At 36.1% G+C, this 24,214-nt stretch overlaps 1 protein-coding gene across 2 annotated transcripts in view; it reads left to right on the top strand.

Moving 5' to 3' along the window:
* PLAA (phospholipase A2 activating protein) overlaps window positions 1-23,769 on the top strand; it is a 39,027-nt gene extending 15,258 nt beyond the window's left edge. The window contains exons 3-14 of one of the 2 annotated variants that reach the window (XM_008695077.2): window positions 2,076-2,176; window positions 2,267-2,387; window positions 4,568-4,735; window positions 5,198-5,333; window positions 7,012-7,181; window positions 10,476-10,633; window positions 11,329-11,548; window positions 13,736-13,807; window positions 17,017-17,085; window positions 20,242-20,343; window positions 21,711-21,875; window positions 23,038-23,769. In XM_008695077.2, coding sequence (XP_008693299.2) covers window positions 2,076-2,176; window positions 2,267-2,387; window positions 4,568-4,735; window positions 5,198-5,333; window positions 7,012-7,181; window positions 10,476-10,633; window positions 11,329-11,548; window positions 13,736-13,807; window positions 17,017-17,085; window positions 20,242-20,343; window positions 21,711-21,875; window positions 23,038-23,603 — 2,048 coding nt within the window. In that variant the 3' untranslated portion in view covers window positions 23,604-23,769. The remainder of the gene's footprint in view (window positions 1-2,075; window positions 2,177-2,266; window positions 2,388-4,567; window positions 4,736-5,197; window positions 5,334-7,011; window positions 7,182-10,475; window positions 10,634-11,328; window positions 11,549-13,735; window positions 13,808-17,016; window positions 17,086-20,241; window positions 20,344-21,710; window positions 21,876-23,037) is intronic. The other variant, XM_040631487.1, reaches the window with a different exon arrangement.
* The last annotated feature ends 445 nt before the right edge of the window (window positions 23,770-24,214 follow it).

The following is a 24,214-nucleotide window of genomic DNA, read 5'->3' as shown; positions in this document are numbered from 1 at the left end:
CAGACTGAGCGTGGGGCTTGATCTCATGACCCTGAGATCCTGACCTGAGCCCTGAAACCAAGAGTCGGATGCTTTAAGCAACTGTGCCACCCAGGCACCCACATCTTTTCTTTTCTTTTTTTTTTTTTTTTTTGGCTTCCTAAAGTTGGATTTGTCTCTTCTGGATTGCCTACCCCCTTCCGCCTTATTTTTGTGTTTCTTTGTTTTGATTTTTGTCTTTCATGTTGGAGACTTTGATTAAATGCTTGTTGATATTAAATTGGCTGCTTATATCTAAGAATAAGATATAAAGAAGTAGAATGAAAACTTTTTAGCTTGTGTAGATAGATTTTGGTGATTGGTGGGCTTCATTAGAAGGCAATCTGGTGGTGGTCTGACCTTTTAGATGGGACACCTCACACATGTCCTTATCTGAAGTTCTTTAGCATTATTCAGCCTTCTAAAGCAGAACTCTCCTGTCTCTTGCCTGGGTGGAGGGGAATATATGCATGGCTGCTGGTATTGTGGGAGAAAGGGATGTAGATTTTCCATTTATTTCCCTTGTGTTTCATGAGCTTCTTATTCCAGACCTTTATTTTGCCCAGCTGCCTGAATCTACAAATTGTGCTTCAGTTTCTCTAGAGAATAAACCTTCAGTTTTCTGCAGTGGGTGAGGATGTACTTTCCTGGCAATGTAGGCTGAAAGGAGAGATCTAGCATTTCAAGTCCTCTTCCTAGCCCCATTCTCCATCTAACGTAGTAGCTGGATATTGAGTCTCATGAGGGTTCCCTGGTGGGAGTCACTCTTTCTAATCTCTCTCTGTGGGTGTTTAAATTATGATCTCCTCCATTTTGCTAAGTCAGTTATGTTATTTTCTGTTTTCTTTGTCCTTGTAGAATAATACCATTGATAGCTTTACTGTGAACAATCTGCCAAATTTTTTTGAAAGATTTATTTACTTGAGAGAGAGAGCACGAGCGAGCAAGCAAGGGAATGACTGTGGAGAGGGGCAGAGGGAGAGAATCTCTAGCAGACTCCCCACTGAGCTCGGAGCCTGACACAGGACTCAGTCTGAGGACCCTGATATCATGACTTGAGCTGAAAGTGAGCCAGATGCTCAATTGACTGAGCCGCCCAGGCGCCCCAACAATCTGCCATTTTTAATCAGAACTCTTTTTTGTTTGTGTTTTTTTAGATAATTTTTCACGTTTAATTTTTAGCTTGTATAATTTTATATTAAGATAATAAGACATTTAGTTACCTATTCCATTACTGTTGAATATTTAGCTGGGCTCCAGTGGTTTGTGTTTTTTTTTTGTCATTTTAATTAAATATCTTTATAAACAGCATTTTAGAATCATTTGCATTATCTTTCTATGTGGTTTTTATAACCAGAAGGCATTGTGCAACCCATTTGATCCTGTTCCCTCATTTTACAGGTGAGGAATCAGAGGTTATCCCTTGGTCAGACAGTCCATAAGTAGCACATCGCACTTGCACCCAGACATTCTGGCCCAGGGTCTGCTCTTGATCGCTACACTCTTCTGCATCTCCATTGAGTTAAGCCTTAAGTGCCCAAGTTACTGTCAGTTCAAAAAATGTTTAAAATTGCGGTGCTTTGTGGGTGCCTGGGTGGCAGAGTCGGTTAAGCATCTGACTCTTGGCTTAGGCTTAGGTCTTGATTTCAGGGTCATGACATCGAGCCCTGCGTCAGGCTCCATGCTCAGTGTGGAGTCTGCTTCAGATTCTCTCTCTCTCTCTCAAATACATAAATCTTTTTTTTTTTTTAAAGATTTTATTTATTTATTCGACAGAGATAGAGACAGCCAGCGAGAGAGGGAACACAAGCAGGGGGAGTGGGAGAGGAAGAAGCAGATTCCCAGTGGAGGAGCCTGATGTGGGGCTCGATCCCACAACGCCGGGACCACACCCTGAGTCGAAGGCAGACGCTCAACTGCTGTGCCACCCAGGCGCCCCTCAAATACATAAATCTTTTTTAAAAATTAAAAAATAAAATTGCAATGCTCCAATAACTAGCAAGGTTGAATATTTTTCTATATAACATTGTATTAACTAATGCCTTTTTCCCCTTTAGTTTGTAGTCTTTCATCTGGAAAATTTGGGACATTACTTAGTGGCTCATGGGACACCACTGCTAAAGTCTGGCTGAATGACAAGTGCATGATGACCTTACAGGTACGGTAGTAGTTCTGTGTGAATGTTCTACATAATAATTAAATGTGATGATTCTGTGGCAACTTAAGTTAATTCCCATTTCACTCACAGGGTCATACAGCTGCAGTATGGGCAGTAAAGATCTTACCTGAGCAGGGCTTAATGTTAACTGGATCAGCAGACAAGACTATTAAACTGTGGAAAGCTGGAAGGTGTGAGAGGACTTTTTCAGGTAAGATCGGAGTAGACAACATTTATAGCCTCATCACTTCATATTCACTCCAATGGTGTTTTCTCAAAAGCTTAGAAGCTTGAAATGGTATTTGAAAAACATCCAGTGTATTTGAACCATTTAATTTGGGTATATGTAACTTTTCTGACAACTAATATTTAAAATCTTTTTTTTTTTTTTTTAAAGATTTTATTTATTTGACAGAGATAGAGACAGCCAGCGAGAGAGGGAACACAAGCAGGGGGAGTGGGAGAGGAAGAAGCAGGCTCATAGCGGAGGAGCCTGATGTGGGGCTCGATCCCACAACGCCGGGATCACGCCCTGAGCCGAAGGCAGACGCTTAACCGCTGTGCCACCCAGGCGCCCCTAATATTTAAAATCTTTTAAAAGACATAATGAAACCTCTCATAAAACAACTAGATGTTGACTAGTAAATGGCTAATTGATGAGCTTATAATATGGTATGCAATTTGTTTTTGGTTTAACAAGTTCAGCGTGAAACTTTCAAGCATAAACCTTATTGATGGTGGGTCACTACTGTTAATTTCATATATGGAGGAAGATACCATTAGTGCTTTTGTGAATTTTGAAGTACATTATTTAGTAATAACAAATTTCAGGCTTATGTTGGGATTTTAGGTGGGTAGTCTTTTTGAACCTCACCTATTAAATAACTCCTGCACTGTGGCATCTGCTGACTAATACTCGTATTGATGATTTATTTGTGGAGCAGTTAAATTTTTGGTGTGAATTTTTTTTGTTGTTTTTCCTCTCTTTTATTTTCTCCTTCAAAACTGATCACTAGTCTGGATAATACTTCAAGAAGTCCCTTTGTGAAGATAAAACTATCTATAGATGCACACGTTGTAACTAAGCATCACTGTGTTCCTGCTTCCATACATATAATATATGTTATCAAGTTGTTATTAATCTTCAGTAGCTAATCTAAAGCAGCAAATACTGAACATGGAATTGATTCCTGATCTCCTTTATTAGGTCGTTAGCTTCAGAAAATGTTCTCTCCTTAAAAAAAAAGTAATATCTTCTGCACTGCCTCAATTAATATTGAAAGAAATTGACTTTTATGAAGTTTTTAAAAACATTTTAAACTTTTTTATTAATGGATTATATGTATTTTTCTAGTTACATAGTTAAGAATAATGAAGTTTATTCCATAAAATCTTGCCTTATAAAAAATTGGTCATTAGTTTTTATTGTATCATTTTAATGCTTGCATTTATATATATTATGAAATGTTTCTGCTGATTTAAAGCAGTAATGTTTGGTTTTATATTTGTGTTTTGGTTGAATCAGGGGAGAAGTTATGATTTGTTGGATCAGAAGAAGTGGGATTATTGGGGCGCCTGGGTGGCTCAGTCGTTAAGCATCTGCCTTCGGCTCAGGTCATAATCCCAGGGTCCTGGGATCGAGCCCCGAGTTGGGCTCCCTGCTCGGCGGGAAGCCTACTTCTCCCTCTCCCACTCCCCCTGCTTGTGTTCTCTCTCTCGCTGTGTCTCTCTCTGTCAAATAAATAAAATCTTTAGGAAAAAAAAAAAGTAGGATTATTGCAGGCAGGAAACTCGAATTCTTGTTTTAGCTTTTCCACTAGTTGTGTGGTTTCAGATAAATTAATCTCTCTTAACCGATTCTTTCATACTTTAATAAAGTTTACTTTTCTATAATAGTTTTTATTTCAAATCTTTAAATAATTGAAATCTTTTTTATAATTTAATTTTTTAAATTTTCATTAGTGCCTTATAAATATTAATTTCAGTATTATGTTTTGAGAAATTTAGGGGCTATTACTCTTTGTCATGTTTGAATGTTTTGTATGTTATGAATTACTCTTGTTATTGGGGACGAAAAGTTGAAAATGAATTGTCAGGTAAAAATGAAGAATTTTTGGGATCAGAATCTTATTTCTGGAGAGCTTCAGGAAATAATTTGGAGAAGATAAGATAAATGTAAAATAACTTCTGAAGGCTGGTGATAAAAAATATTGCCAAACCTAAAATACAAAGTTTGGTTACCAGACTTTTCTACAGAAAAAACTTAATTTCTCTGCTTTGAAAATCAGTTATTACTACTCACTGACATGTTTTATAATGTTAGTTAAATACATAGATCCATCATTGAAATCATCCATCTTACTGGTTTGTATTATTCTTCTTTTCATACAGGGCATGAAGACTGTGTAAGAGGTTTAGCAATTTTGAGTGAAACAGAATTTCTTTCCTGTGCAAATGATGCTAGTATTAGAAGGTGGCAAATCACTGGCGAGTGTCTTGAAGTATATTATGGACATACCAATTACATTTATAGCATATCTGTCTTTCCAAATTGTAAAGGTAAGATTAGCATACATTACATATTTAAAATTTTATATCGAGTATTGTTCCATTCCATTCTTGAGGTATGGGTAGGAGTGCTAATTATCAGTTTACTAACTGTGATTTCAATAATGTAGTAGCTTTATCTCATTAAGGATCTTCTTGTAAAGGAGAAAATTGTGTGGTCATCTTTATATTAATTCACATTTGATGGTTATGACAAAAAGGTTTTGGGTATTTGAGGAAAGACTTTGTATAATTTATTGATGCAAAGTGCATAGTATGTAAGGTGTGAAATACAGAAAATGTGATTTTTGAAGTTGTATATGGTATAAGTGACAAATACATAAAATGTAGAACTAATTTTAAAATAGTTTGGGGTTAAAAAAAATCCTTATGCCTGCCTGGGAAGGTGATATGTAATACATGTATTTAATTTTATTTATTCAAACTAATTTTTCCTATGTTCATTAACTTTAGATTTTGTAACAACGGCAGAGGACAGATCTCTGAGAATCTGGAAACATGGGGAATGTGCTCAAACAATCCGACTTCCGGCTCAGTCTATATGGTGCTGCTGTGTTCTAGACAATGGTGACATTGTGGTTGGTGCGAGGTATTTATATTCTAGTCAGTCAATAAATAATCATGTGTCTAGGCCTTTGGTAGACTCTCTAGTGTACAGAGATAAGCCATAAGGGAACTTCAGGTGAATTGGGAGACCATATGTATATTTCTGGACTGAAAAACCAGTACTGGGCATGACAACTTTTACATTAATGATACGTGATATATAACACTGGTGTTGTACTGTAGGTTGTGCAGTCAAAACATTGAATGTAAAAGAAATTGGAGAAGATAGAGATTAGTGTGGGAAAACTTTCTGAAGAAGAAGAAATTTGAATTGAATATTGACAGATAAGGAGTAAGAAGGGAGATGATAACTTCTGTCAAAACAAGTGGTATAAAGTGTGGCATGGGCACGAGAGTGTGTGTGGGAAATGAAGGAAAATGGTGGAGGACTCATGCTGGGGAAAAGTGGGGAATATTGGTAAGGTAGTAAGGCAATAAAGCAGAGCATAACTATGGAAAACCTTGAATGCCAGGCATTTTTTAGATTCTGTGCTTGAGGTAAGGGGTTCTAGCTTTTGAAGAAGTGACATAATTAAAGCATAACCTGCGAATTATTACATTTGTAGGTTGGATTTAACTAGTGGTGACAGTGGGCAGGAGAGCAATTTAGAAAGCAGTTACAGTAATAGGGATGTGCCATTATGAAATATTATCCCCACAGTGCTAATAGATAAGAGGCCAAAATACGAGATATTACAGAGGAAGGATGATCAGAAGAAGGATGAAAGCATAAAGCTAACTTTTCATGATTGCATTAATAAAACTGGGGAAGTGAGAGGATTGGTGTGGTGCAGAGGTGAGGACCTCAGTTTTAGACTTCTGAGGTCTGAGTGGGGGTGAGCCACACTCATGCCCGTGGATCTGGTGTGGAAGGCAGAGAGAAAAAGAAAGCAGCAGGGATAGAGGGTCTAATAAGGGAGGTGATTTACTTTTTGGCTGGGTCAAGTGCAGATTTGTTGGCTTCATTATTCCCCCCCACCCAAGCATATTTAAAGTTGAAGAAAAATAAACAAACTGAAAGGGTGAGGTTCCTGTTAATGGAAGGTTAAGTAAGAAACCAAGTTCTCTCTAGAATTGGGCAGGATTAATGCATTTGAAAGTGGCTAACTTGCCCCTCCTACCCAAAACTAGAGGTTGGGGTTGCTGTCTAGTCCAAGGCGAGGCTGGTTTTTTCTTGATTAGGATTACATCACTAGTTAATCAGAGTAAAGACAGACTCCGTGTTTCCCAAAAAGACAGATCATGAGCATCTTCTATTTTCTAAGCTTTATGGTGGGTATTTGAATCCTTTGTAAAGTAAACAAACCCTCTGCCCTTCTTTATACTCTCGTAGCTATGTAATACTGACTTGAAGTGTATGTTTTGTCTCTAGATTTTTATGATGGTAAATGCTTGGAATTCAAAATTGTGTCAAATATATATTTCTCTGTCCTTTGCCAGTGACTTTTCCCTTAAATTATCTTTTTTCTACCCTAAACATGGCTTTAGAAAGCAGCAGAGGATAATGTGTGAAGTCAGCATAGTGCTCCACTCAGCCGTAAATACATAGTAATGTGTCTCATATTCACAAACACAGATTATTTTTGCTTTGGATCATTCAGGTGTGATAATGTTCATGCACTGTGGCAGTGACTTCATATCAGTTTGTTTTTTCCTTATAGTGATGGTATTATTAGAGTGTTTACAGAATCAGAGGATCGGACAGCAAGTACTGAGGAAATCAAGGCTTTTGAAAAAGAACTCTCTCAGGCAACCATTGATTCCAAGACTGGTGATTTAGGGGATATTAATGCTGAGCAGCTTCCTGGGAGGGAACATCTGAATGAACCTGGTAAATATTTCAGTGTATATAGTAGTAAAAAATGCTACCATGTTTGCCTTTGGGAATAATTAGAATGATAAGAAAAAAGAGGTGGTTCTGCAAGTCATTAAGTGTTATTCTCATTGTCAGGGATTTTTTTTTAGAATTTTTACTGTTATACTTAACCACTGTGAGAAGCCATGTTCCTGCCTCTGTCTCACAGTTTTAAAGACTTTGAACTAAACTCCTCATAAACAGGAATCTTGTTTTTGTTTTAAATAAATGTCCTAATACTTAGCTCATGTATAGTAGGTACTCAAAATCATTTAATACTTTTTGGTTGGTTGGATTCTCTGAGAGAGGTTGTATAGACTAAAAATAAAAATGAGTTCAAAAAAAGCAATGTCTGCTTACCCAGTTGAGGATCATTTGAGTTTAAATCAGAGGGCAGTGGTTCTTTCAAATGAAATCTACATACATGCCTGATCTGTTATATCACTGGTTCTCAGAACTTCATCCATAGACCCTTGGGAATTCTGAGAGGCTTTCAGAATGTCCATAAAGTCAAACTAGTTTTATAACACTAAGCTGTTATTTGACTTTTCCATTGTGTTAACATTTGCACTTACTGTCCAAAAGCAGTGGTGGATTAAAAAAACCCCAAAACTGCTGACTCCTTAGTATACAAACAAGGCAGTGGCACCAGACTGTTCTGGTAGTTGCTGTGCTCTTCACTGGCAGGTAGTTGTAGTTAAAAAAAATAAAAAGCCATTTGCCCATAAGAATGTCCTTGATGAAGTTAACATTAAAAATTAATTTTACTACATCTCGACCCTTTAGTACATGTGTTTGTTAATATTCTAGTTGACAAAATGTAAAGTACAGATAAAGTACTCCAGAGTACTTTGGAGTACCATGGTGTTTTGAGGATAAGTACTTGTGCATTCCTCTGAGTTTCAGGTTGAACTTTTTCCTGGAATGCCATATTTATTTCAAAGAACAACTAACTGTGGTTATTAAGCTTGGGTTTAGGGCAGACATTTTTTTGTAAAAGAACAAAGTGACCATGTCACTTTAAGGAAAATACAGTATTTACTGCTAAAGATAAAATTCAAAACTCTCAAGTGAAAATTGAAATTTTGGAAAATTTGTATCTGCTACCAGGAGTTTGTAAGATAGACCAATGGATTTTAGTGTTTAATAGAGCTTAAAAAAAATGCATTGATATGATTTCAAATTCTAAAGTATAACCTTTAAAGACCTTTTATTTGTAGAATATTCACATTTTTCTGAAAAGGCTATTAAACTAGTCATTTCTCTTTGAATTATATTATCTGCATGAGGTTGGATTTTCTTTATATACTTGAAACAACAGATTGCAACAGACTGAATGCAGAGGCAGGTATGGTAATCCAGCTGTTTTCTATTAAGAGAAACAGTAAAGAGATTTATAAATACATAAAACAATGCCAGTCTTCTCAGTAAATTTCTAAAACTATTCTCATTTTTCATTAAAATATTATTTATTCAGTATGTAATATATGTTATTGTTTTCCATTAAGTGAACATATTTTACTTTTTAATTTCAAATCCAATATAAGTCAATTGATATAACCCACATTAATAAAAGTTCTTTGGGCTTCTGAATAACTTTTATGACTGTGAAGAGATCTTGAAATCAAACGTTTGAGAACTGATCCATTATGCTGTCATGTTTTTACTATTCTTAAAATTCTTTATAAAATGTAGTCTGTCATTACAGACACACAAACACACACATACAGAAAATATTTACTAAGTGCCCAGTGTGTTCCAGGCATTGTTCTAAGCTCTTGGGAATGCAGCAAATAACAAGAGGAACAATAATCTCTGTTCTCATAAATTTATGTTCTATAAAAGTAAATAAGTAGTGGTGTAAGTATGTCAGATAGTGATAAGTACCATGGGAAACAAAGCAGGAGTTGCGGTGTTTTGTAATTTTAGATACAATGGTTAGGAAATATATAATATTTAGGATAGTGTTAGTTGCTGTAACTAATGTTTTAGATAAACTCTAAAAATCTCAGTGACTTAATACGGGAGAAGTTTATTTGTTGCACATTCAAAGTTCAGTTGATGGCAAGGTATGCTGAGCATGTTTGTAGAGCAGTTTTGCTCCTCGTGGCCATTCAGGGACCCAGGCTGATGAAAACCACCATCTTCAGCATGGAGCTTCCAAGGTCCTCTTGTGTAGAGACATTCAGCCATCGGACAGAATAAAAGGGGAGGGTAGAGGATGGTGGACTAGACCTAGAACTGGCTCATAACACACCCGCTCAGATTCCACTGACCACTTCTTGGTGTGTGGCATCTAGGAACTGCACCTTGCTATAGCTTCAGTCACAGCTCTCCCCTATGGAATAGAAGCGTGAATCTCTGGAGGACACCTGGCTCTCTCTGCCATGGAAGGCTTTGCTGAGAATGTGACATCAAGTCGTTAAGGAAGCAAGGGAGCAAATCTTGCCAACATCTGTGTGAAGAGTGTCATAGACAGAATTAAGAACCAGTGTAAAGACTCCATGGCTGAAGTGGGGAGATGGGTTGAGGGGAGGAGTAGTGGAAGGTGAAGTCAGAGAGGATGATATATTTGGCCTTGTACCTCATTCCAAGGACTTAGGCCTTAACCAAGAGATGGGAAGCCATTGAAGGGCCTCCAGCAGAGGAGTGGCAGGAGTGCGTTCAACTTTTGAAAGAATTTTTGTGGTTGCTGGGTTGAATGTAGACTTTAGGGAGCCCCGGGGCAAGAGTAGGAGGCCATTAGATCAGTCCAACTGAGAAATGATGGTGGCTTGTACCGTTGGGTAACGGTTTTTATTAGATTTATTAGAGATGGCAAGAAGAGATAGTTTTCTAGATCTTTTTTAAATTTGAAACAGATAGAATTTGCTGAAGGATTGGCCATGGAGGTCAGGGAAATAGGAATCAGACTCTTGTGTACTTTTTGGCCTGAGCAGCTAGAAGAATAGAGAGTCATTTACTAAAGTGAAAGTGTTGTCAGAAGATATTAAGTAATAAAACTTCTTTTATTTTTAGTGGTCTGGCTCCTTTCCAGTAGAAACATACTTTTTTAACCTTCCTCTGTTTATACAGGTTCCTTTTAAACGTTATTTTCTTTTGGGCCACTTTCCAGTAGAGTAACATTTTAAAATATTTTAATAAAATTTTCATTAAACCAAATACATACTCTATTTTATGTATAAATTTTAAAGTTAAAAAATTTTTATCTAAGTGGCTTTGAATTTTACTCGCTATTCTACCTTTGATTCTTAAATATTTTATTTTAAGGTACTAGAGAAGGACAGACTCGTCTAATCAGAGATGGGGAGAAAGTCGAAGCCTATCAGTGGAGTGTTAGTGAAGGGAGGTGGATAAAAATCGGTGATGTTGTTGGCTCATCTGGTGCTAATCAGCAAACATCTGGAAAAGTTTTATATGAAGGGAAAGTATGTCAACTTCTACTTTCTAATTACCATTTATCTTAAAGCAGTAGACAAAGGTTTTCTTTTCCCTTTTCCCCATGCTAATAACATTTTCTTTGGTGTTTGACATTGAAAAATTCATTTCTATGGAGAAGATTTCCTCTTTTCCCTGCCTTGAAATTGATTTTTAAAAAAGCTCTTTCCATGTAGGGGAGCTGCATTTGATAGATTAGCCACTGTTTGTCTTTGGGTACTTACCAAGCATAAGCTGTCCCAACCATTTTGAATTAGAAGCTTCTGTGCCACCTTTCACCTAATGCTTTATGCCTCGCTATATTTAACTTGACAAGATAGGAGGGACGCTGCAGGGCAGTGCTTATAATGCCAGCATGTTTTGCTGAGTGGGGCATGGTAACAGCTAATACCTTTTGGCCTCGAGATCAACCAATTGGAAACCCTCCTTTGGCCTTAGAATTAATGTGTAGTTGTAATACATCCCCTGCCTCCACCCCTAGTGAAATGCTAATCTTGCAGCACACGTAGATGGTCGCTATCAATCATCATATGCCAAGTGGAAGATTTTAACATTGCACTTAGGAGAAAGTTTAAGTGTTATAATAATTATTTTAAAAAGGACATATAATATCTGTGATATATATGTCATTAATATGAACAGATAAGTTAGTAATCGTTTATCTCCTTTTGTATTCCTATTGAAGGAATTTGATTATGTTTTCTCAATTGATGTCAATGAAGGTGGACCGTCATATAAATTGCCATATAACATCAGTGATGATCCCTGGTTAACTGCATATAACTTCTTACAGAAGAATGATTTGAATCCCATGTTTTTGGATCAAGTGGCTAAATTTATTATTGATAACACAAAAGGTCAAATGTTAGGACTTGGGAACACCAGTTTTTCAGATCCTTTTACAGGTAAGTTAGGAAAGTCTTCTGTACTTTCATCAGTGTTGGTTGATTTTTTTTTTTTTTTTTTGCTTTTGATGTGTTTAAACATCCATTATGATTAGCTATTTAAATAAAAACCAAGATCTAAGATCTATAGCAGGTTTTTACTTTAAATTCATATTTTTAAACCTCAAATTATATAGTAATTCTGTATTTATAGAAACAATTGTATGTCGTTCCTTTTAAAGATTTTGTTTATTAATTCATTTATTTTAGAGACAGACCATGCAGACAGAGAGAGACCATGCACACGTGGGGGGGGGGTAGGAAGGGGCAAAGAGAGAGGAAGAGAATCTCTTTTTTTTTTTTTTTTTTCTTTTGAGAGGAAGAGAATCTCAAGTAGACTCCATGCTGAGTATGGAGCCTGACGGGCTCGATGTCACAACCCTGAGATCATGAACTGAGCTGAAATCAAGAGTCAGACGCTTACCTGGCTAAAGCACCCAGGCACCTCTTTCCCCTTTCAAAAATACAGCCACACTGTAAACTAAACAAAATTATGAAAATTTAATTTAGTCATATGAAATGAAAAGAAACTCAGAAGTTCCTTTATATAGTTACTCCTTTTAAAAATACATATTTTGGTTAATTTTAGTAAACAAATTCTTTTACGCATGAGGCTAAATTGGTTAGTTGGGCATGAAATCTAGGATTGAACTATGGGTAGTTTTAGTTTACATGTGATTTGTATTCCACATAGTGATTTTTAAGTCAGTTGTGTGTAACAATATGCAGTGTCTAAAATGTTATAAATGGGGACTCGAGGGGAGGCAGGGAAGGGCAAAAAAAAAAAAAAAATGTTAAAAATGGCATTAGATTCTCATACCAGTCCATAGATTGTAATCCTAGTAGTATTAGTCTGAGTCCTTTTTCCTAGGAAATGGATTATAATACTAGTGCTAGCCTGAGTTTTGGGTCCTAGGAACTGAGACCATGGTACAGGAGGAAATAAAATGCTTCCTTTTTTCTTAGGTACAGGGCCGGCTCTAAGTAAAATTCTGAAATTAGCACTTTATTGTTAATATTTTCCTGTTGTCATTTCTCCCTCCATTTTCATGTGCTAATGCTCTTCCTTGTTTTACAAGGATTCCATATCCCTTCCTTTCTTCTTCCCTCACAGATACTTCATGCTCCTAAATTATCTCCTCTTCCTGTGTTTCAAAATTCCATTGCCCATTCACCTAGTAAAGTTAATGTCACCTGCATGTTGACTTAAACAGAATTATCAGACTGACTCACTACTGAATATAAATGATGTAACCCGTCCCAATAGTTGCACTTGACAGAAAAAAAAATGTGTTTATTATCTGGTTATTCTGTTGGTGGAATTTCAGACCATAGTACAAAAGAGTGAACATGATTATATTCTTGTGTCAGCTATTTTGGGGAGCGGAAGACAGATATTAGAGCAGCTGGCTTCATCTGGAAATCTTAACTCTCGCTGTTTTTGCTCTTCTGAATCTCTAACTTTATAAGCATCCTTTTATATATATCTTTTACATATATCTTATTGTAGATACCTCTGATTATTTCCCTAGAGGTACTAACAAAACATACACTCACACACATCACACATTTGTAAAAGTATAAATGGAAATCTCTTTCCTTTGCAGCACTCATCGCCTTTGTAATTCTTTTCTCCAGTAGGTTGTAAGCTTTAGTGGGTACAAGCAATCTTGTTCCCTGCTGGATCCCAGCACTGAACGCACTATTTGACGCATGAGTTAATGAACTCAGGGGTTCTCTAAAAGATTAACATTTGATGCCTGTGGTTTTGATAGCAACAGCAACAGTAGGAATTCTAGTGAATTTGTCTAGGAACTGGAACTGATTATATGTGTATATTATTTAGGTCACAGACCACCTGTAATTTCTCCTTTTTTATTTGAATTTTTAGTTATTTTAATATTTAAAAGCAGTGCTAACACCTCATAACGTAATAAAGTTGAGAAAATGGAAGAGACTCACTGAAATTTTAGTTTCTTAGTAGTTTTTCCTGCTATAAAACTGCTGACAAATTTCTGTTATTGTATCATGTGACAGCTTTGCTCTACTGTTTTTTCTCCAAGCTTAGTCTTCTAATGTAAGCATTGTGCTGTTTATGAAATTCAAAATTTTGGCATACTTCAGCTTTTCCTTTGTTTGCATGCGTAGGTGGTGGTCGGTATGTTCCGGGGTCTTCATCAGGATCTTCTAACACACTGCCTGCAGCAGATCCTTTTACAGGTGGGATGCAGTTTTGATAATTAATCTTTCTTCATTTAATGTGTAGCATTTTGCCTTATATGACTTTATATTTTGGAGACATCATCTAATAATTAATAATTCCCTTATCTATATTCCGATTTTGATGGATCTCCTCTTCTTTAACTTCTCATTTTTGCTTTTTCCTGGAGTATTATGTAGTTTTTCTCATGACTTTTAAATAACATATTATTAGAACTCATCGTTTTCTCCAGTGGTCCTTCCTGCAAGGAGAGCAAGAGTCATTAAGGGCATAGTTTTTAGAGTCAGATAGATCTTGGTTCAGAATCTGGCTCTACCACTTACTTGCTATGAGAAATTGGCAAGTTGCTTAACCTGTCTGAGCGTATTTTTTTTATCTGTGAAATTAGATAATAGGGGAACCCACCAACCAAGACACAGCATGAGTGCTGTTACTGGCGAGATTCTACTGATCACAAGCAAAGAAGGAGCCATGTGAGTCCCTGATATTGGATGAAGTGGTGCAGTCAAGAAGTCTGTTCAGGCATATTTTGCCTTAGCATGGAAAAGACACAGTCCACCCAGGATTAGTCTTCTAATCTGTGTTATTAATGGCCTTCGTGAAGCCCTGGAAGTGTTGGTGTATCTCTTCACAATGACTTTATTTACCAAGGTATGCATGCCTCAGCATCAACACTACTGGGAAAACATTGCCAAGCTTGGACTTTAATGCAGCAGCAGAAGTCTCTTTTCAGAATAGCTTTTGATGTATTTTATGATGCTGTTGTTGGATCAACAGCCAGAGTTCCTGGACAATATACCCAATTTGGGAAGAGGTTCTTGGCGCTTATGGAATCCACTGGCCTTGCCAACATAGATTCCTGTCTAAACCATAAATTGGACCAACACACAACCTTCGGTCACTATCGTGAACTTGCGACTCGCTCTCAGTGAGCTGCTTCTCTCCTGTGAATGAATTGGTGGCACACATGCCCATAGCTGCACCCTGTGCATTGGTAACCAGTATGCTACAATCACCGTCTGTCAAGATCAAGCTAAATGTTGCGATGGCACAATGGCTATTAAGGAAACCTTTGATGACATAATGCAATTTAAAAAGGTAGTAAAGATCTGAAGAGTAGATAAGGTGATGACTTACTCAAACATAGTGATGCCCTGAAACTTAGAACAATGTAGTTCTCAGATCTCATTAGCAGCTTTTTCTTGGAACACAAAGAAGCTACCAGCAAAATCAGCAAAATCAAGAGAACTCCTGGGGCCATCACCACTGGAGCATGTCTCACTGTTGCACAATGTCAGTAACTCAGAAGATTCAGTGATTATGGAGATATGCAAGATAGCATACTAAACATCCAAGAGAATTAGGGAGTTACTAGGATAACTGAACCACACTATTATAAAAAAATAGATAACAGCACCTCCCATAATAAGATGTTATGAAAATTAAATGGTATAGTACATGTGAAGTGTTTAGCAAAATGTCTGGACTGTATTTAAGCCCTCAGTATATTTTAGTATATATTCTGCCAATTTTACCAGTAGCACTGGGGCAAAGAGTTTTTCCCATTCAGCTTACAGCTAAAGGTCAATCTTAATTCTCTTTTCTTTTCCTTACTTATGTGCTTCTCATATTTCTAATGTCAGAATCATCTGGGATGCTTGTTTAACTCATCATAAGGTCCTTCCCACAGAGATATTCTGATACACTAGGTTGTTGAGGAGGTAAAAATTACTCATGCTCTGATCTCTCACCCATGGATTCTAATTAAATGTTCTTTGTTGCTTGGTTAGCTGTTAGGTAATTTTAAAAGCTAAGTTTCTAAAGTAAAGCCAGTTTGGAGAACCATTAGGCTGTTACGGGTAGGCCCTGGGAATCTGAATATTGAACAGGTGACTCTCATCCATGTGGTTGGAGAACCACATTTAGAAAAGTGTAGGATCGTACTTTGCCTCATAATTAATGTCTTGGGCAAGTTATTCAGCCTTCTTCTAAAATATTGTTAATAATAATGGTATCTAATTGATGCTTAAATGAGTATATAAATATAAAATGCTTAGCATGTGGGGCACCTGAATGGTGCAGTCCGTTAAGCAACTGGCTCTTGGTTTCAGCTCAGGTTGAGATCGCAGGGTTATGAGATCAAACCTGCCCCCGGCTCCACTCCCAGCACAGAGCTTGGGTTTCTCTCCCTCTCCCTTTGCCCCTTCCCCCTACATGCATGTGTGTGTGTACACACACACACACACACACACACACACACACTCTCTCTCTCTCTCTCTCTCTGTCTCCTACAAATAATAAATATTTTTTAAAAAGATGCTTAGCATGCTACCTAGAATGTTAGTAAAAACTCAACAAAGCTCTTATTCTGTGTTCTCCATTACTTTAATCTATTTACATCTGCAGTTTTGGGGTTTTTTTTCTTTTGTATTGTTTGCTTTTTCTGTATGTGTTACACCAGTTACACCAACTCCTAGATAATTAAATTCAGAGGGGCTGGAAAAGTAGCTCATCTTTCTTCTTCCCACAAAGGCTGATCCAGGACTCTGAACATTTCCAAATCCTGCTGATTCTTTCTCTACACTGGTTTTTCATGTTCTTTTTTTTTCCATTTTCAATGAAGTATCCACAAGTAGGATCTCAAATATGAGACAGAGCTATTATCATAGTGTCCCTAAATCTCACCTACTCTCTTTTTTGCTTATGTGTCAGCTAAAATCCTCTCTATTTCAATAGAATAGTGTTCACATTTATTTTTTTGTTGTTTTTAACTTTTTAAGGTTTCCTTTTTAAGTAATCTCTGTACCCAGTGTGGGACTTGAACTTACAACCCCAAGAGCAAGAATCTAATGCTCTACCGACCGTGCCAGCCAGGCACCCTGTTCACATTTCGTTATGGAAACCTTTTCATTTCTTCTCTCCAATCCACTAATGCTTTTTCAATTCATTAGCATCTGTAATTATAACGTATAAGGCATCTAATGTTTATTTTGTAATTTGAGAACTACTTTTAAGACTAACGTTTATTCGTCACCAACTATATGCCAGGTACTATTCTAAACAAATTTATAGCCTGTTTATTATGCATATGAAGATGCCATTCTGAAGTGTGACTCATAATGAAAATAAGTTATTCTATGGAGAGGGGAGCATTTTGAACTTTAACGTGCAGTTACCTTTTCTTACTAGATGTGTTCTTGCATTTTAGGTGGCGGTCGTTATGTGCCAGGGTCTGCCAATATGGGAACTACCATGGCTGGAGTTGACCCATTTACAGGTACACACTTTTCATTTCTTTTTCTTCTTCTTCTTTTTTTTAAAGATTTTTAAAATTCATTGAAATTTTTATTTAATGAAAGATTGAGAAAACTGGTGTCTTTTTCTTGCTAGACAACTTTTCATATAATAGATCAAGACCAAACTTCTTGATCTGGCTTTGAGAGTATTCTCAGAATTGTGTCATACTACACATTAGACTCATGTAGAAAGCCTTAAAAAACCCCATCTCCAGAGATGCTCACTGAGTCTATTGCTCTGTTTGGGGCCTTGGCAAGTATAGTTTTTATAGTCTTCCAGTTGGATTCTAATGTGTAGCCAGAATTGAAAACTGCTATTCTGGTTTTCTCATTACCTTTATAAAAACTGAGGTTTTTTGCATCTCTCCTTAGTTCATTCTTAATGTATTGAGAATGTTATTCAGGGACGCTTGGGTGGCTCTGTTGGTTAAGCATCTGCCTTTGGCTCAGGTCGTGATCCCAGGGTCCTGGGTTTGAGTCGTACATCGGGTTCCTTGGTTAGTGGGAAGCCTGCTTCTCCCTCTGCCTCTGCCACTCCCCCTGCTTATGCTCTCTTTCCCTCTGTCAAAATAAATATAAAATCTTTAAAAAAGGAGAATATTATTTACCATGCTACATGTTGTTCTGTTTAAGAGGACCCAGAGAAAAATTTGCTTTTGTGATTTAGGCCTATGCTGTCTGGCCTTATCCTGAGCAATTTTTCTTTTTTATTCTTAGTATCTTGCTTAGAGTCTGACACCTCTTACTTGTTCATCATTGTTGAATATAGGCAGACATGCTTCCCTCTGAATTGACTGTTCTTGCCATATGTTTTCCCTTGTTACTTTTTATAAGAGCCTAATATATCTGAATATATATGTTCTTGACTATAATAAAATATATACTTATGAACCCAGCACTCTACTTAAGAACTAACTTAGTATGTGATTTTTGTAAGCTATTTTTTCATTGCAAAAGTAACATTGACTGGCAGTATTGAAGTATAACATAGTGATTAAGATTGAGGACTCTGGAGTGAGAATGCTTAGATTCAAATCTCAGTTCCACTGCTTTTTACCTGTTTTGCCTTGAGCCAGTTATTCTGTTTCTGTGCCTCTATTTTTCTCATTTGTAAAGTTGAAGTAATAACTACCTCTTGGAGTTGTTAAGAGCTTAAAATTATGAAATGTATATAAAGCACTTTATACAGACTAAATGCTTAGTAATTGTTAGCTGTACCTGTTGTATTAGAAAAGAGTCTAAAGTTTACCGTGCTTCCTGCCGTTTTTCAGAAGTTACAGTTTTTAATAGTTTGGTGTATATACTGGACCTTATTATATACCTTAGTCCAACTATTGTCATCTCTTACTTAAATGAAGTAATATCCTCCAAATTGGTCTCTCCATGGTCCATACTGCAGCCAGCAATCATTTTACAGTCGAACTTTATTATACTCCTCCCCCGATTAAAACCCTTTTAATGGTTTGCCATTGAATATTTTTTCCTGGCTTGTATCACCTTCCTCTCTGCCTTTCTTCTGCCCAGCCGTACTGGCCTGTGTCGGTTTCTTGAGCATCCCATGCGATTTTCTGCCTCAGGAGTATGGTGGATGCTGTTCTGTTTTACATTACTTGAGCCCTTTGCTTTGTTATTTAGACCACAAATTACTCTTTGGCTTTTTCCTCTGTTTTCTTTTTTTATTTAATTTTGCAATATAGTATTTATTAAATCAAATTTCCCGGACATTCACATGTGCCCTTTGCTGGATCACCTACTCTATCGTAAGCTCACATTGCCCCTTATGCTTTTCCATCTTGTTTTACTTAATTGTTTGGGCGGTATTTCATTTGCATTCTCCTTACCACAACTAGACTCTAATGACCAGGACTTCAGGCAATGTCTGTTAGCTCCTCTTTGGTGATACCAATAAATATTTTATGTTTTATAAGCAATTAAAATTAATTTTGTGTATTTATCTCATAACTTAGTCTTTACCTACCTTATTCCTATTTCTGATATATTCAGAAAATTAAAATGTTTTATACATATTTTTTGCAAAATACCATTGGAACAAATATAAATAAAGATTTGGAATGCAGGTAAAATATAAATTAGGTTTAAATTATGCTTTAATTGAAGTCGCTTTAGTCGCTATGTATTGTGCTAAATTTTCATCCTGTGCCAGTTGTTTGTCAGACATTGCATTTTGGTTATTATAATAGGGACTTAGGAAGTAAAAATGTATGAAAGACTAGGACCCTTTCCCTTCAGGAAACTACATCTTGGGGGGATTTATTAAAATGGTGGAGATCATATGGTCTTAGTCTTTCTCTGACTGACTGACTTCACTTAGCATAATACGTTCTCTAGCTCCAACCATGTCATTGCAAATGGCAAGATTTCATTCTTTTTTATGGCTGAGTACAATTCTATGTATATATATACACCACATGTTCCTTAAGATTTCACTCATAATGTGGAATTTAAGAAACAAATGAGCAAAGGGGAAAAAGAGAGTCAAACCAAGAAATAGACTCTTAACTATGGAGAAGAAACTGATGTTTACCAGAGGGGAGGTGGGTGGTGGGATGGGTGAAACAGGTGATGGGGATTAAGAAATGCACTTGTGATGAGCACCAGGTGATGTATGGAGGTGATGAATCACTGTATTGTACACCTGAAACTAATATAACACTTCATGTCAACTAACTGGAATTTGAATGACAACTTACAGAATAAATTAAATGATGGAGAAAATGACAATGCCTACTATATCATTTGGAATAAGCAGTCAAAGACATGAGAAGAAAGAGATCAGTATGCTTTGAGATGGGAATGGAAAGTTTCATAATTGTTATGTATTCTTTGGTCTTTTAAAATTTTATAATTTAGATAGAATCATAAAAGTATGAGAGATATAGAGAGTATGAAATGGAAGACTTTTGTTTTACATTTAAGCTCCCGGTCCAAAAACTAAAATTTGCTATATCAACAAATACAAACCATATATAAAATCTTAAGATTTTCTTTTTTCTGAAGTTGTTGTATTGCATGTACTGAGTAGTTACATATCTCAATAATTGTGAAAACAAAGTCATACAATTAGAAAAATCTCAGTTTTGTCTACTCCTTATGATTTTCATCATCTTCTGTTCTAGGGAATAGTGCCTACCGATCAGCTGCATCTAAGACCGTGAATATTTATTTCCCTAAAAAAGAGGCTGTCACTTTTGACCAGGCAAACCCTACACAAATATTAGGTAAGTGCATTTTAATTAAATAGTTTTCTCACATATCCATAGACTCTTTGCAGTGCACTCAAGACTGTTTCTCCTCCTCACATGAGCTAGGAACTGGGTGCTTACATGATAGAGACTTCTGTTGTGGGATTACACAACTGCGTCGACTACAAATACACAGTCTGATAATGGACCCTTAATACTTGCAAGAAGCCTTATACAAATATAAGGTAAATGCTTTATGATGATTTTAATGGAAAAAAAAACTAAAAGGGAAAAATACAAATCCCATTCCCTAAGATCTTAATGTTTTCAGGAAAAAAAAATAAATGAGTAAAGCATTTAAACAATAAAAATTTTCTCTTAAAAAAATTAGTGGCCCTTAGAAATATTGATAAAAGGCTGTTCAAATTGTCCATTAAAAATGAAACTGCTCAGTTGACTTTGAATGCTTTTTCTGTTAACTTTTACTCTCAAATCAAAATGATAGGTGTTTTTTGGACTGAGAATACTACCTCTGTTTGCCACTACTATTTCATGAGAATTGAGATAAGCTAACAACATATACACCTCAATATAAAACGTGGGATTTTTTTGGTCAGAATTAACCTTTATACCATCTTTATAAAAATCATTTGTAAGGGGCGCATGGGTAGCTCAGTCAGTTAAGCTTCTTACTCTTGGTTTTGGCTTAGGCCATGATCTCAGGATTATGAGATCGAGCCTCATGTTGGGCTCCACACTCAGCCGGAAGTTGGCTTGAGAGTCTCTCTCAAACCCAAACCCCGGTCTCTCACCGTCTGTCTAAAATAAATAAATCTTCAAAAAAAAATTGTTCCATGAAGTGTGAATATGGTGACAAAAGGCAGTATTTCCATTAAGTATGTTTTTAAAGTAATGTGATATCAAAAGTGCATATGGAAATAAGTCAATAAATTAAATATAAGCAGACATTTAATTATTCAAATTAATTTATTAACAATCATAGAAGTTGACATAAATTGTCTAAAAGTTGTTATAAACTTTTTCTTTGAGAAAATAGAGGATTGACTTATACTTGGGTATAATGACATGATATTGCTTTGAAAACCAAAATGATTACAAGTATGATGTACTTTAAAACTTACTTGAAGCAGGAAGTTTCGTAAGATCTTAGAAAATAACAGGTAAAATAAAAATCATCATACCAACCTTTCTTTTTCTCTACTGTGCTCAACTAAAAATTCACGGGCCTTATCCTTATTTTACGGTGCTTGATAATTGCCATGAAAAGTCTTACCTTCCCCATGGTGTATGGTGGAATAGTATTGTTGAAAATTTTGACATTTTTATATTATATCTGGCTAATTATAGTTAGAGAATTTTGAAAGTTTGGGTTTGGGTTCTAGGTAAACTGAAGGAACTTAATGGAACTGCACCTGAAGAGAAAAAGTTAACTGAGGATGATTTGATACTTCTTGAAAAGATATTGTCTCTCATATGTAATAGTTCTTCAGAAAAACCCACAGCCCAGCAACTACAGATTTTGTGGAAAGCTATTAACTGGCCTGAAGGTATGGAAACAGTCTTTAAAATGTAATTGGAAAGCAGTAAGTATATCTTTTCATTTCTATCAGTATTACTGGTGTTTCTAGATTGAGTAAAAGTGACCCTGGGTAGTTGTAATTCATAGTCTTGATTTGGTCATGTGCCTTATGACAATCTGAAGGGAACGTAATGATCCCCATACATGTACCATTTTATGTACCATTTCAGAGCATTTGTGGATCCCCTGTAAACCACCCAAGAACATTTTGTGACCTCTTAACCCCGGGCTACAAACATTTGCTATAATTATTTTTTTTTAACTCACTTAATTCTTTTTAAATTCCAAAAGTGTCCCCTCCTTTACTAGTTTTTTATGCTATTGATTAGAGAAGAAAAATCATTTGTCCTGCTTAATATCCCATATTGTGAATTTGGAAGATCACTTAATGTGTTCCACTATCTCCGTAGTTCCTGCTAGACATAATTAGATTCTGGTCCAATAGATTTTTTGTTTTAGGTGAATATCCTTTATAAATGATGCTGCATACTACCTTTATATCACAGGGCACATAATTTCTGGATTCCTTACTTTTAGTGATGCTAAGATTATAGAGTGGATTCATTCAGATGATGTCTGCTCCATCCTTTGAGTGTAAAGCTTACCAACCTGTAAGCATCCTATTAGCATTTGTCAACTAGAATTCTATTAAAAACAAACAAACAAACCTTCCCTCTTAGGGCGCCTGGGTGGCTTAGTCGGTTAAGCGTCTGACTCCTGATTTCAGCTCAGGTCATGATCTGAGGGTTTTGAGATCTAGCCCCAAATTGGGCTCTGCACTAGGCATAGAGCTTCCTCCCTCCAACCCAGTCACGTGCACACTCTTCTCTCTTAAAAAAAAAAAGCTTTCCCTCAAGGATTTATTGAATACTCAGTATGTATCAGGCTAGATAATAACCCATTTAAATTATCCTTAAAGTGTATATGATCTTGTAGCAATAAATCTCTATAAATAAATATAAAAACTTAACAAAAGTTTTAGAAATATATATAGTTTGTAAAGCAGGCACATGGTTTTTAACATTTTCTGAAATGGTTGTGTGTTAATGAAATAAGATTCTTAAAACTGAGTGACAGTCATGGGAATTTTCTGGGTTTTTATAACATTAATGAATTTTTCTTTTTAATAGATATTGTCTTTCCTGCACTTGACATTCTTCGGTTATCAATTAAACATCCCAATGTGAACGAGAACTTCTGCAATGAAAAGGAAGGGGCCCAGTTCAGCAGTCATCTTATTAGTCTTCTGAACCCTAAAGGAAAGCCAGCAAACCAGCTGCTTGCTCTGAGGACTTTTTGCAATTGTTTTGTTGGCCAGGCAGGACAAAAGCTCATGATGTCCCAGAGGGAATCACTAATGTCTCATGCAATAGAACTGAAATCAGGGAGCAATAAGAACATTCACATTGCTCTGGCTACATTGACCCTGAACTATTCTGTTTGTTTTCATAAAGACCATAACATTGAAGGGAAAGCTCAGTGCTTGTCAGTAATTAGCACAGTCTTGGAAGTTGTACAAGACCTAGAAGCCACTTTTAGACTCCTCGTGGCTCTTGGGACACTTATCAGTGACGATTTAAATGCTGTACAGTTAGCCAAGTCTTTAGGTGTTGATTCTCAAATAAAAAAATATGCCTCAGTATCAGAACCAGCTAAAGTAAGTGAATGTTGTAGACTTATCCTAAATTTACTGTAACAATGGGGATGGGGCTGAGATTTTAAATTGATTAGTGTTTTTTCTCACATTTTACATGATTGATAACAGATGGTTAAAAAAAAAAGGCTGTGGGTTAAATAAAATTTCACATCTTGTAAAGTTGGGGGTAAGAGGAGACAAAGAAGAAATAAAATTTTTGCACTGATGAACTGTGAGATTTTCCTGTGTGATGTGGATAAGTTTTCAGGAGTTTAGAAACAAATTAAGAATGAGCTAAAATCAACACCACGACAGTTGCTACGGTGGCATAATGTCCATAACTTTGCCATATAAGATAAGAACTTTTACTTATATAATCTGCTTTTACTATTATATACCCCAAACTTATTTGTCAGTGGTTGCCTTTTATTTAAGTTCTGCTGTACTCATTTTCATCACTGATTCTTTCAATAGCACCAATATATTTCAAGGTCTTATTTTAGGATAAGTACTTCAGAATTTTCAAAAATTGTTTTGCTATAAATTATTCCATATTTATATATTCCATATATGAAAAGATATAATTTCTTCATTTAAGTTACTTGTAAATAGAAATTATATTTGTTTGATGGCTCATTTTTAGATGAAGGAAAAACGACCTACCAAGCTGC

This window comes from Ursus maritimus, unplaced genomic scaffold (genome assembly GCF_017311325.1).
Source record: "Ursus maritimus isolate PB19 unplaced genomic scaffold, ASM1731132v1 scaffold_17, whole genome shotgun sequence".
NCBI classification, from domain to species: Eukaryota; Metazoa; Chordata; class Mammalia; order Carnivora; family Ursidae; genus Ursus; species Ursus maritimus.
The sequence above is the reverse complement of the archived record's forward strand: the minus strand, read 5'-3'. Positions and strand labels throughout refer to the sequence as shown.